The 15,210-nt window shown below is 37.9% G+C and overlaps 1 protein-coding gene across 1 annotated transcript in view; it reads left to right on the top strand.

The window, feature by feature from the left end:
- Positions 1–503: 503 nt before the first annotated feature.
- The window catches only part of kctd12b (potassium channel tetramerisation domain containing 12b), an 86,489-nt gene continuing 71,782 nt past the window's right edge, over positions 504–15,210 (top strand). Inside the window, exon 1 of the mRNA XM_062045811.1 lies at positions 504–1,856. Within this exon, the coding sequence (XP_061901795.1) occupies positions 1,013–1,856 (844 nt within the window). The 5' untranslated portion in view covers positions 504–1,012. The remainder of the gene's footprint in view (positions 1,857–15,210) is intronic.

The following is a 15,210-nucleotide window of genomic DNA, read 5'->3' as shown; positions in this document are numbered from 1 at the left end:
ATCGAGGCATACAAATCTGAAAAGTATATAACAAAAAATATTTGCAGGCTTTCAAACATGAAGTGACACGAAGAGCAATTCTGCAGAGTGTCCGCTAGATGTCACTGTTTGACAGGTAGGCGAAATATACAAAACAAGTCCAATGTTGACAGTTGCCTTCATTCTATTGTTATTCAATTTAGTTCAGTCATTTTAATCATGCAATTTCTGCTTATCTAACTAACGTTTACATTGCCACTACCAAAAAATAACTACCGATTATTTATTATTTTATTAGGTCTTTACTTTTAAATGTGGCAGACAACAGTACTTGTAAAAAAAAAAAAAAAAACATTTCCCTAATGTTAAACACAAATTTAACTATTTAATACGAGTTGTAATAATACGTTTCCAGACACACTGACTTGGGGAAAAGGCGAATAGTACAATACGTGATTCAAACAGGTTACCAGGGGGCTTGTTGGTCAGGGCAGCATCGCGTCACCGCCTGTGGGCGTGTCTTACCGGGCTGAATAATGCACCGCTAAGCCGCAGCAGAGCTCCAGTGAAACGTGCAGAGAGCAGCTGATCGCCTCATTGAGTAAGTGTGAGTGTGTGTCTGAGTTTGTGTTTGCTGTTGTCGGTGATGGAAACCACGGAGATCTTTTTGTACACCTTCCTCGCGTCTCACTACTTGTGGAGTGTCGTGTTCATCTCCTGGCTCTTTGTGTGTGGCTCGCCCACGGAGCTCACCAACTATGGATTGCCTCATTGAAGTTGGCGGGGACCAGCTGCAGAGCCGTTATGGACTGTTGTGAAATTCCTCTTTTGAGAGTTGGTGACCCAAACAGGATTTCCGCAGGATATCGCATCTGTTTCACATAACGGTTCGAGCCACTGTTTTGGTCATCATGGAGAAGGCTGGTGTTAGAATAGTGTAACTGTGTCAACTTGTTTTGTTTGGCTCTGAAGTCAATCAGCGGAGAAGTGAACTTTGCACACCAGAGACCTGCATAGGTGGAAGAAGTCAGCCATGGCTTTACCAGATAGCAGCATATCTACAGAAGAGGCACCCTTCCCGGAGATCATAGAGCTGAATGTTGGCGGTCAGGTGTACATAACCCGCTGCTCAACCCTCACAAGTGTGCCCGACTCCCTGCTATGGGAGATGTTCAGTCGCAAGTCCGCCAAAGGACTGGCCAGGGACACCAAAGGGCGTTTCTTTGTGGACCGGGACGGTTTCCTTTTCCGTTACATCCTGGACTACATGCGGGACCAGCAGCTGGTCCTTCCAGACCACTTCCCTGAACGTGGGCGACTGCAGCGGGAGGCTGAGTTCTTCAACCTGCCCGAGCTCGTCAAGCAACTGGCGCCCAAAATCAGCAAGCAGAACTCAATGGGCGACGACGGGTGTCAGAGCGACCCGGAGGACTCCTCGCCCGGGATCGACACAACCAGGAATCTTGGATCATTGGGCACTGCTGCGTCAGCCTGCGCCAGCCTGGTCCCCAGCCCCATGGAGGGGAAGAGGTCCGGGTTCATCACAATCGGCTACAGAGGCTCGTACACCCTGGGCCGCGACACTCACACCGATGCCAAATTCCGTCGGGTGGCCCGCATCATGGTCTGTGGGAAAACCTCCCTGGCCAAGGAGGTCTTTGGCGACACCCTGAACGAGAGCCGCGACCCGGACCGTCCTCCTGAGCGCTACACGTCCCGCTACTATCTCAAGTTCACCTTTCTGGAACAGGCCTTCGACAAGCTGGCCGACACCGGCTTCCACATGGTGGCCTGTAACTCCACAGGAACCTGCGCCTTTGCCCATGAGCAGACGGACGACAAGATCTGGACCAGCTACACAGAATATGTGTTCTACCGTGAGTGACGCTATCGACCATTGACCCCACCTCCCCAAACCCTTCACCCTGTCTCCAAGTGTCCCCTTCCAGCCTCAAGCCAGGCTCTTGCACCAGTAGATGTACTGTACATGTTTCTGCCCCAGGCTCCACAATTCCTCAACAGTGACTTTCTACACCTTCTCCCTTGACCTCAGACCCATCCAGTTTTCATCTAGTTGCAACTTTCCTCGCAGACGGACCTTCTGTGTGCCACCCTCTTCATATCTCATCTCCCTTGGTGAAGCACAACTGGTAGTAACTTTGTTCAAATATAAAGCAAAAGGGCTTCTTATGCCAGCTTCTGAAGTGAATCACCGCAGTAATCGGACATCTTGTAAGCCTCGAGGGGACGAGAGCCGTGAAAGAACTCGCATTTCCGGCGATTTTATGTCCCGTGTATCATGTCATAGTCGACCTGTCAGTAGTTACGAATAAATAAGGGTTTTATCTACTCGCAGTTACAACATGAACAGAAAAAATAGCATTGTTGGGGTGTCCTTTTCAATGTCGCTTGATAAAAAGCCCTATAAAGAGACCATGTGGACAGAAAACAAAGGTCACGGATGAAGTGTGTGCATTGATTGTGCAATGGAGCTTTCAGTGTTTCACTCAACCATGCCAGGAGGGAAGAGAACATAAGGAGTGTTGCAATACTTGCAGCCCACTGCTCTGTGTTTGTTGTGTTTTGTTGACCATGCGGTCTTTTTTTGACCCTTCTGAAAGAAACGCCGGTTATGTTGTGGATTAACGTCAGTGCTGTCGAAAGCTTTGACGCTGACGTCGATGACTAAGTGAAAGCTAAACGAGAGGGGTAGAGATTATGATGTAGTCGGTGCTGTTATTACTTTGCTGCCGGTCCCCGTGTTGTCTGTACATCAGAAACACACCTCAAGACAATACAGACAAACGGAACCTGGGATCGGGAAGGTCGTTCAGATATACGTGCTATAGAGAAACTATCAAATGTTTTCTTATGAGGAATGACAAACTTGCGAACACATTTATTTCCGAGGTGTTTGTAACGAAACATCACATTCTGAAGACTCGTCGGCAATTAAAATGAAGTGTTAAACTATAAAGCCCACTGCTCTGTTTGTTGTGTGTTGTTGACCCTTCTGGAAGAAACGCAGGTTATGTTGTGGATTCATGTCAGTAGTGTCGAAAGCTGTTGCGTATTTGACGCTGACGTCGATGACTAAGTGGAAGCTAAACGAGAGGGGTAGAGATTAGGGGGTGTGGGGAAAAAATTGATTCGAATTTGAATCGCGATTCTCACGTTGTGCGATTCAGAATCGATTCTCATTTTTAAAAAATCGATTTTAATTTTTAATTATTTTTTTTTTAACATTTTTATTTATTTATTATTTTTTAAATTAATCAATCCAACAAAACAATACACAGCAATACCATAACAACGCAATCCAATTCCAAAACCAAACCCGACCCAGCAACACTCAGAACTGCAATAAACAGAGCAATTGAGAGGAGACACAAACACGACACAGAACAAACCAAAAGTAGTGAAACAAAAATGAATATTATCAACAGTATCAATATTTCTTAAAAATCCCTCATTGACATTATCATTAGACATTTATAAAAAAAAATAATAATAATAACAATAGTGTCACAGTGGCTTACACTTGCATCGCATCTCATAAGCTTGACAACACACTGTGTCCAATATTTTCACAAAGATAAAATAAGTCATATTTTTGGTTCATTTAATAGTTCAAAGTAATTTACATTATTGCAATCAGTTGATAAAACATTGTCTTTTACAATTATAAAAGCTTTTTACAAAAATCTACTACTCTGCTTGCATGTCAGCAGACGGGGGTAGATCCTGCTGAAATCTATGTATTGAATGAATAGAGAATCCTTTTGAATCGGGAAAAAAGATCGTTTTTGAATCGAGAATCGTGTTGAATTGAAAAAAAAAAAAAATCGATTTTCAATCGAATCACGACCCCAGGAATCGATATTGAATCACAGCCCTAGTAGAGATTATGATGGAGTCGGTGCTGTTTTTACTTTGCTGCCGGTCCCCGTGTTGTCTGAACATCAGAAACACACCTCAGACAATACAGACAAACGGAACCTGGGATTGGGAAGGTAATTCAAATATACGTGCTGTGGAAAAACTATCAAATGTTTATTATAAGGAATGGCAAACACATTTATTTCCGAGGTGTTTGTAACGAAACATCACATTCCCAAGACTCGTCGGCAATTAAAATGAAGTGTTAAACTATAAAGGTCTGTGAAATAAATGATGTTGTTTCTATTAGATTTGGTATTGTTTATCCTAAATGTTTTCTCGCTGAGGACAATACATTTTATTTGGATTTTTTGTTTTGCTGTCATGCAACTCAGTCAAACATTCAAATGGCCGTCAAATCCTATTCAGTTTATTTTCTGTACACAATTGTCACAAGTGTTTTACAGCAGTGGTCCCCAACCACCGGGCCGCGGACCGGTACCGGTCCGTGGACCGATTGGTCGCACAAGAAATAAAAAAAACTAAATTTTTTTTTATTGTATTTTATTTTTTTAAACAATTAAATCAACATAAAAAACACAATATATACATTGTATATCAACATAAATCAATACAGTCTGCAGGGATACAGTCCGTAAGCACACATGATTGTATTTCTTTATGACAAAAAAATAAAATAAAAAAATGTTTTTTTTTACAACCCCCCCCCTCCGGTCCGTGGGACAAATTTTCAAGCATTGACCGGTCCGCAAGTACAAAAAGGTTGGGGACCACTGTTTTACAGGATGTATGCGTAGATGCATGCATTAAGAATCTTAAAAACACAGCAATAGGTGCGTTACACCACAGGTGTCAAACTCAAGGCCCGGGCAGCCAGATTTGACCCACCACGTCATTTTATGTGGCCCGGGAAAGCCCGGAATATAATTTGTGTCTTTTCTTACCGAATGTATTCAACTTTCCATTTTGACAGAAAGAAATACATGTGCCCTAAGCCAGTGATTCTCAAACTGTGGTACGTACGCGGGCTCCATCTTGTGGTACGCCAAAGAATCACTTGATTAAAGTATAGTGTTTTATTTTCCAATATTCAAACACAGTGTTACTGTTCGAACTGTGTGTCATGTTGCAGTGGCCAAAAATATTAAATATTTCTGTCAAATAAAACCTCTGCCTGGTTTTTAGTCAAGTTTTTTCTGAGGTGGTAAAAAGTTTGAGAACCCCTGTTCGCTGCAATTTCATATTTTTTAAAACTTGATGTAATATTACGTTTCAAATTTTTTTTTTTGTTAAAGTCAATTTAAGTACTTAAGTATTGACTTGACTCATGATTTTAAATCATTAAATTGTGCACTTTAAAAATATTTTACTGGGAGCTCAGTCGCCAACAGTTTAGCATGATTAAAACCGAAACTGCAATATCGTTTTTCCATTTACAGCAGGGGTGCCCAAACTACGGTCCGTGGGCCGAATCCGGCCCGCCAGTGTCCACAATCTGGCCCGCAGGACATCCCGAGGATTTTATTTATTTTTTAAGTCTGTCTTGTCCAGCCGCTCAGGCAAATCATATTGTTGATGTACATGGCCATATCTGCTGTACAGATTTACTTTATAAAAGAGAAGCGTGGGATACTTCTCTTGATGTCTTATTTGTACTTGACTTTATTAAATGTTTCGGCATATTAAGTGTTTGACGCATATATATATATATATATATATATATATATATATATATATATATATATATATATATATATATATATATATATATATATATATATATATATATATATATATATATATATATATATACATTAGGGCTGCAACAACTAATCGATTAAATCGATTAAAATCGATTATTAAAATAGTTGCCGATTAATTTAGTCATCGATTCGTTGGATCTATGCTATGCGCATGTTTTGAGTTTTTTTTTTTTTTTTTTTTTTTTTAATAAACCTTTATTTATGAACTGCAACATGTACAAACAGCTGAGAAACAATAATCAAAATAAGTATGGTGCCAGTATGCTGTTTTTTTTCAATAAAATACTGGATAGGATAGAAATGTAGTTTGTCTCTTTTATCCGATTATTAATTGATTAATCGAAGTAATAATCGACAGATTGATCGATTATCAAATTAATCGTTAGTTGCAGCCCTAATATACATACATACATACATATATATATACAACACAGGCCAAAAGTTAGGACACACCTTCTAATTCAATGTCTTTTCTTTATTTTCATGACTATTTACATTGTAGATTGTCACTGGAGGCATCAAAACTATGAATGAACACATGTGGAGTTATGTACTTAACAAACAAAGGTGAAATAATTGAAAACATGTTTTATATTCTAATTTCTTCAAAACAGCCACCCTTTGCTCGGAGTACTGCTTTGCACACACTTGACATTCTCTCGATGAGCTTCAAGCACACCTATGAAGTGAAAACCATTTCAGGGGACTACCTCTTGAAGCTCATCGAGAGAATGCCAAGAGTGTGCAAAACAGTAATCCGAGCAAAGGGTGGCTATTTTGAAGAAACTAGAATATAAAACATGTTTTCAGTTATTTCACCTTTTTTTGTTAAGTACATAACTCCACATGTGTTCATTCATAGTTTTGATGCCTTCAATGACAATCTACAATGTAAATAGTCATGAAAATAAAGAAAATGCATTGAATGAGAAGGTGTGTCCAAACTTTTGGCCTGCACTGTGCATATATATATATATATATATACACATATATATACACATATACGTAAATATTTATATAAATATACGTATATGTATATACATATAATTAAGTGCCCCCAGCCTAAGTATTTTAATCCAATGTGGCCCCTGAGTCAAATAGTTTGGGGACCCCTGATTTACAGTAAAACAACGTTGCACAAAACAACCCATGGATTTTACAGTAAAACTGTGGTATTGTTTTTCTATTTTTTCTGTAAAAAAAAAAAGAAGCATTTTGGCAACTGAGTTATCATAATTGTTACTGTAAAATCTACACTTTTTTTATAGTGTATGTAAAAAATATACATCATTAATAAATATTTTGTAGTAATATTATAGTGTATGCAAAAAATATACATCATTAATAAATATTTTGTAGTAATATTATAGTGTATGCAAAAAATATACATAATTAATAAATATTTTGTAGTAATATGAGGCTATATATATATATATATATATATATATATATATATATATATATATATATTATATATATATATTTATATATATATATTATTTATATTATATATATATATATATATATATATATATATATATATATATATATATATATATATATATATATATATATATATATATATATATATATATATATATATATATATATATATATATATATGTATATTATGTATATATGCGGTCCTCTCCAAGGTTCTCATAGTCATTCACATCGACGTCCCTTGTGTGGTCTCTGTGCCAAGTATGTCGTTGTGGCTTGTGCAGCCCTTTGAGACTTTTGTGATTTAGGGCTATATAAATAAACATTGATTGATTGATTGATTGATATATGTATGTATATATGTGGATATATATGTATGTACACTACCGTTCAAAAGTTTGGGGGTCACATTATAATGTCCTTATTTTTGAAGGAAAAGCACTGTACTTTTCAATGAAGATAACTTTAAACTAGTCTTAACTTTAAGAAATACACTCTATACATTGCTAATGTGGTAAATGACTAATCTAGCTGCAAAATGTCTGCTTTTTGGTGCAATATCTACATAGGTGTATAGAGGCCCATTTCCAGCAACTATCACTCCAGTGTTCTAATGGTACAATGTTGGCTCAGAAGGCTAATTGATGATTAGAAAACCCTTGTGCAATCACGTTCACACATCTGAAAACAGTTTAGCTCGTTACAGAAGCTACAAAACTGACCTTCCTTTGAGCAGATTGAGTTTCTGGAGCATCACATTTGTGGGGTCAATTAAACGCTCAAAATGGCCAGAAAAAGAGAACTTTCATCTGAAACTCGACAGTCTATTCTTGTTCTTAGAAATGAAGGCTATTCCACAAAATTGTTTGGGTGACCCCAAACTTTTGAACGGTAGTGTATATATGTATGTATATATATATATATATGTATGTATATAAATGTGTATATATATATATATATATGTATATGTATATGTGTATATACAGTATGTGTATATATATATGTATGTATATATATATATATATATATATATATATATATATATATATATATATATATATATATATATATATATATATATATTATTCACTGTTAGTCATAACTGCCATGTGGCACTCCATGAAAAGGAGTTTGCGTCCCCTACAGTTTAAACAGTATAGACAGCACACAGCAAAAAATACAAAGCAATCATAATAAAGTGCAGAGAGAACAGATTACTCAGTTCCATCAATAGTTGGCCTGATTGCTTATTTATTATTCCCAGTGTTCATGCTGATGTTGCCTGCTGTCAATATAAACAACTGCAGGCAAAAACAACAACATAAATGTTTCCCCCTGGAACAAGTGCCGCGGTTACGGTACATACGTAGGTGAGATAAACCCTTTCGTAAACCTCTGACTCATGTAGCTCAAGATTATCACACACGAGCAGTTTTCCACATGCACTGAACCTGATCTCCGTCTGTCCGTGATGAAACCATTCATCAACCGTAAAATGCATGCGGCTGCTCCCTTCCTGGAAAACAAAGAGTCCTCGGGGGAATGGGACTGTATTATGCCTGCAGCGTCTCCAGAGCTCCGAGCAAACAGTTGTAGGCAGCATCCGCCGCCACCCGTTGCCGTTTTGGTTTAGCAGCCTGCTCGGACTTCGGTTTGGTCGGATTTCATACAAATAGCAATGCATTGTAATTATTAATTGTTAAATTAATGTACTTGGGGAAAAAACCCACATTCAGTTGTATAAAAATGACACTAAAATACAAAGTGCAACCTGTGTGGAAGAAGACTGGTTGGTGTTCAATCTTGGATTTGTTCAGATTCCCGTAGGATGCTCTCAATTTAAAAGTACATGTAATCTGTATCAGTGTTATTCATGAAACATTTTATTAACTGTACTGGCATTTTTTATTTCCTATACCAGTGGTTCTTAACCTTGTTGGAGGTACCGAACCCCACCAGTTTCATATGCGCATTCCCCGAACCCTCCTTTTTTTTCAAATTCAAGACAAAGTTATATGTTTTTGGTAACACTTTAGTATGGGGAACATATTCTAAGTAACAAAGACTTAATTTAAAGTTATTTGGTTAGGGTTAGGGTTAGGGTTAGAGGGTTAGGGCCAGGGTTAGAGGGTTAGGGTTAGAGCCAGGGTTAGGGTTATAATAAGGCCATGCCGAATAAGGCATTAATAAGTACTTAATAATGACTAGTTAAGAGCCAATATGTTACTAATTTGCATGTTAATAAGCAACTAATTAATGGTGAATATGTTCCCCATACTAAAGTGTTACCATGTTTTTTTACTGGTGGACAAAATGAACCGTGCATGAACATCACCTTGTTCAAACAACAAAACCAACACAGTGCATAAACTCACAAGAAATTACACACCTGCAAATCAGTGTCCGTATCCGTAATATGCCGATAGGGAGAAGTTTTTAATTACACGATGAGTCGGGTGTGTCTTGACCTCCGCCGAACCCCTGAGGCCGACTCACCGAACCCCTGGGGTTCAATCGAACCCAGGTTAAGAACCACTGTCCTATACGATACTGATATCGGGGCCCTGAGTATCGTCTGCTACCAATATTAATCTGATACGATGTCACCACAAATCATAGTACATACTTTTATTATTTTGTAGTGTGGAATGTTCGAAATGGTTTGATCAGGTGAAATTACTCAGAGGACAAAGGAAGGTATGAAAAGCACTAACTTTATGACATATTTATGCTTTTGAAGTGGAGTGATAATTGGTTTGACGACTCCTACTGGTCACAGTAATTCATTAAATCAAGATTTTTGAAATTTGTATTCCAAATCCAAACCCGGCCCAGCAACATTCAGAATAGCAATCGACAGAGCAACTGAGAGGGCACACAAACATGACACAAAACAATCCAAAAGTGTCACGAAGAGGGGGTTTTCGCAACTTGCTGCGAGGATTGTTCTCCCAGGATGCAAACTGACTTTTCTGGACAAAGGTAGCAGGTAGGAACATATTTATTCTTGACTCTCAAATAAGTGAAAACAAAATAGGCGCACAAGGCGAAGGCACAACTTAGCGCAGGAAACAAAAACTAACACTTAGCGTAAACTATGGACAGGGTAAAACAAAAACTCGCTAACTGTGGCATGAGTAAACAAAACTTACTTGGCATGGCATGAAGCAAACAATCGCATGAATACGAGCATGAAACAATCGCATGAATACAAGCATGAACTATGGCATGAAAAGAACAATGTCGCCAGACCGACTAACTGGCAACGACAGGCTTAAATAATAGTCTCTCTTGATTAGAGACAGGTGTGACCCGAATGCAAGAGACAGGTGAAAATCATAAGTCGTCATGGAAACTAAAACAAACAAGGGAGCGCAAACAGGAACTAAAAGAGTCCAAAAACTAACAAACAATAACAAAAACATAATCCAGACCACAGATCATGACAAAAAGTAGTCAAACAAAAATGAATACTATCAACAACAGTATCAATATTGATGAGAATTCCAACATAGCAGTGATTAGAAATTCCTCATTTACATTATCATCACAGCCATTTATAAAAAAATAAAAACATAAAAAAAATGAACAATAGTTTCAGAGTGGCTTACACTTGCATCGCATCTCATAAGCTTGACAAGACACTGTGTCCAATATTTTCCACAAAGATAAAAGAAGTCATATTTTAGGTTAATTTAATAGTTAAAATTAAATGATAAATGGTTAAAACAAATTTAAATCAAGATTATGACACAGTAAATTGAATGATGCGGACACGTTTGTTCCTAGATACTTGCTAATACGCTTCTGCCTTGGATATTTTGTATTTGTGAGTTATGCGACTATTATTCTTTTAATTTTTACTATTATTAACTGTTTATATTGACAAATGTGTTCTAGACTGCAACATTGTTCAACCAAGGAAACGTATTACCTATGTCTAGCTTGTGTGCTATTGTGTGCCGAGCTGTCGTGTAGCTGCTATCATGTTTCATTTGTTGTAATACAAGAAAAGACCAACCTTGTGTGCTTGTTGGAGGACTTTTAGATGCTAACTGGCTGTCCAGCTTCGCACAAATAAACACGCTTGTATCTGAGATTTTAGACGTGAGCTGATATCATCCAATACTTGTTTTTGGAGTCAATATAGGATTGAGACACCCCTAATTTTAATGCTAATGCAAGTGTCAAAATAAGTCCACCATGATAACATTTGAGGTGACGAAGGCAAGTTGTGTCCCAAGAGCACTTTTCTAAGCTTGTCATTTTTGAACACTGTCAACTGTAATACAAGTGTAAAAAGAAGGCAAGTTTAGTCTACCCTGACAATAATAACAATTATGACGTTTAGTGTTCTTAGGTATACATACATCAGTGACGTGCAGTCAGGGGAGGCAGGTGAGGCGGGGCCTCACGTGCCATCATGGAAATAAAAAAAAATGTAAAAAGAAAAAAAAAAATTAAATTGTTATATGTATCCAGTTATTTTCCATTTAACTTCACCAGTTTTAGATTATTTTTATTCAAAATCGCTGAATTTTCACATTTGCCGTTCAAATACTGAGAAGAGACTTGCTGTGATCAGCAGCCAGTTGAGGCACGTCACTGAGTTGAGCCTCAACATGGATTGCGCAATGACTCGGCTAACTGCTGGCCTGCTGTGCAGTGAGATCGTATTGCTATATGAATTATATTATACATTTCCATAGTTTAGTTAGCTGAGGTATATAATGTACAGTGTATTTTGTCAACAACTGCATGTGTGTAACGTATTTCTTGTGCTGAGCGATCATAAAACTGCTGCGAAGACGCACTGGCTGAGGCTCGCAGTAATCCCGCCTCCTGGTGGTAGAGGGTGGTAGTGATCCCAGAGATCATTCTTGCGACTACTTGGCTGCAGAAGAAGTGACAACAAGCAGCAACAGTTAGCAGCGATCGTTTATTTTTTCCTCTTGCCTTGACTATTAACATGGAGGATTACTTATGTAAAATAAAACAGTTTTCTAAACTGGACTTTCAATCGAAGCAGGAGGTAATAATTAAAGGAAGATCTCCATCAAGACAGAGAGACTTTTAAAACTGAAGAAAGATAAGGAAGACTTCTATAAGCAAGTTATCGATGCTTTTGTTCAAGATACTCTTTAGCGTTCATATGTTTGTAAATCTGACTGTGATGAAGTCAGTGCCTCACCAGCCATGAACCTCACCGCACGTCACTGACATACATTGTTATACATTGTTTTTTTGTTTTTTTTTATCATAAAAAAATACAATCATCTCTGCTTACGGACTGTATCCATGCAGACTGTATTGATCTATATTGATATACAATGTAGGAACCAGAATATTAATAACAGAAAGAAACAACCCTTTTGTGTGAATGAGTGTAAATAGGGGAGGGAGGTTTTTTGGGTTGGTGCACTAATTGTAAGTGTATCTTGTGTTTTTTTATGTTGATTTAATAAAAATAAAAACACATATTTTTATTTTTTATTTATTTTTTATTTGTTTAATTTCTTGTGCGGCCCGGTACCAATCGATCCACGGACCGGTACCGGGCTGCGGCCCGGTGGTTGGGGACCACTGTGCTATGGGATACAAAAGTGAAACTTAAACATGCCTTCATCTGATGCATTTTTACCTTTCTTCTATCACCTTATCGCCAGGGTTAATGAGCATTTTTGCAAGGGGTGAAGGTAATGTTACATTTTTCTAAATGGACTCAAACAACCTTATTATTGAACTTTAACAGCAAAATGTATTTTGTCTGAACTTTTGTGATGTCCTATTTTATAATAATAATATAAGTGTAAACATTCTATATCCAATTCACTCATGCTTTCATATGAACTTTGCATTGGGTTTTTTTGCATTATTCTCCATGAAATGTATTTTGTGCTTTGGGGTGTTTGAATTGATTAATTCGATTTACATTGTGTTTTATGGGAAAAAATTACTTGAGTTTTTGGCGGACCGCTTAGAACAGATTATGAACGCAATCCGAGGTACGCCCCGTGCTAATACCTACCGTATTTTTCGGACTATAAGGTGCACTTAAGGTTCATTTTCTCAAAACTCGACAGTGCGCCTTATAACCCGGTGTGCCTATTGTATGGAATACTTTTGGTTGTGCTTACCGACCTCGAAGCTATTTTATTTGGTACATGGTGAAATGATAAGTGTGACCAGTAGATGGGAGTCACACATAAGAGATACAAATAGACCGCAATATGACTCAAGTAAACAACACCAACATTTTATATGTTCCATTGAAAATATGTACTGTGCTTCAACATGCAAATATTATTATGGTGTGTGTATAAGGTAAGACATATTATCTGGCGTTTTGTTTCACAATATTATGCAAAACCAACGTTTCTTACCTTCTGGTACCTGCTGATCTGTATTTGGGATCTGCATAAGTCCTGAAAAAATGCGCGCGTCCGCCTTTGTAGTATGTGCCGACACGGTAGTCCATAAGCTTCTTCTTTTTCTCTATCTTCTTGTTATGGGACATTCATCCTCCGCTGTTGCCATTTCTAATATAAAGTAGTGTAAAGTTCTTACTTATATCTGTCGGTAAACTTGCCATAAAAGCGCTAAAACATACTGGTGTAATGAGTTTACATTATTCACCCAAGGAACTTTAGTTATTAGAGAGTTCTGGTCGGACGTTTTTTCACCGCCCACAGAAAGCGGCCCGAAGATGATCTGTAAAACATAATCTATGCAACATTTTGACCAAAGAACCACCATTACATGTTATGTAGACCACAGGGAAGTGTTTTACATTTAGAAAAAAAATAAATATATAGGACCCCTTTAATGCGCCCTATAATCGGGTGCACCCTATGGTCCGGAAAATACGGTACTGGTGTTGTCAGCTGCTTAGAGAACAATGGACGTGTGAAAAGTCGATCTATTCTGCTAGGCATGCTGTACACAGACTACTCTAAAGTAGGTTTAATATCAAAGGCGTACTATTTTTTGGGGGGAGAAAGGGCATTTATAGTATTGATGTCCTTGTGAGTCTACTTTGAGTTAAGTCCTTAGCACAAGGACGCAAAGTCCTGGCCAAGGTGTGACATTTAGGAACAGGTGCGTGAACATACTTGCCAACCTTGAGACCTCCGAATTCAGGAGATGGGGGAGGGGGTGTTGAGGTGGGGGGGTTGCGGGAGTGTATATATTTTCAATTATTTCTTATATATATATATATATATATATATATATATATATATATATATATATATATATATATATATATATATATATATATATATATATATATATATATATACAGTCAAGAAAATAAGTATTTGAACACCCTGCTATTTTGCAAGTTCTCCCACTTAGAAATCATGGAGGGGTCTGAAATGTTCATGGTAGGTGCATGTCCACTGTATGAGATAACCTAAAAAGAAAAATCCAGAAATCACAATCTATGATTTTTTTAACAATTTATTTGTGTGATACAGCTGAAAATAAGTATTTGAACACCAACATTAATATTTGGTAGAGTAGCCTTTGTTTGCAATTACAGAGGTCAAATGTTTCCTGTAGTTCTTTACCAGGTTTGCACAGACTGCAGGAGGGATTTTCGCCCACTCCTCCACACAGATCTTCTCTCGATCAGTCAGGTTTCTGGGCTGTCGCTGAGTAACACAGACTTTCAGCTCCCTCCAAAGATTTTCAATTGGATTTAGGTCTGGAGACTGGCTAGGCCACTTCAGAACCTTGATATGGTTCTTACGAAGCCACTTCTTGGTTTTCCTGGCTGTGTGTTTTGGGTCATTGTCATGTTGGAAGATCCAGCCACGACTCATCTTCAATGATCTGACTGAGGTAAGGAAGTTTTTGGCCAAAATCTCACAATACATGGCTGCAGTCATCCTCTCCTTAATACAGTACAGTCGTCCTGTCCCATGAGCAGAAAAACACCCCAAAGCATGATGCTACCACCCCCATGCTTCACAGTAGGGATGGTGTTCTTGGGATGGTATGCATCATTCTTCTTCCTCCAAACACGCATTGTGGAATTATGACCAAAAAGGTAAATTTTGGTCTCATCTGTCCACAAAAATTTCTCCCATGACTCCTCTGGATCATCCAAATGGTTATTGGC

This window comes from Entelurus aequoreus, linkage group LG04, assembly GCF_033978785.1.
Source record: "Entelurus aequoreus isolate RoL-2023_Sb linkage group LG04, RoL_Eaeq_v1.1, whole genome shotgun sequence".
NCBI classification, from domain to species: Eukaryota; Metazoa; Chordata; class Actinopteri; order Syngnathiformes; family Syngnathidae; genus Entelurus; species Entelurus aequoreus.
Note: the sequence above shows the minus strand (reverse complement) of the source record. Positions and strands in the feature narration are given on the sequence as shown.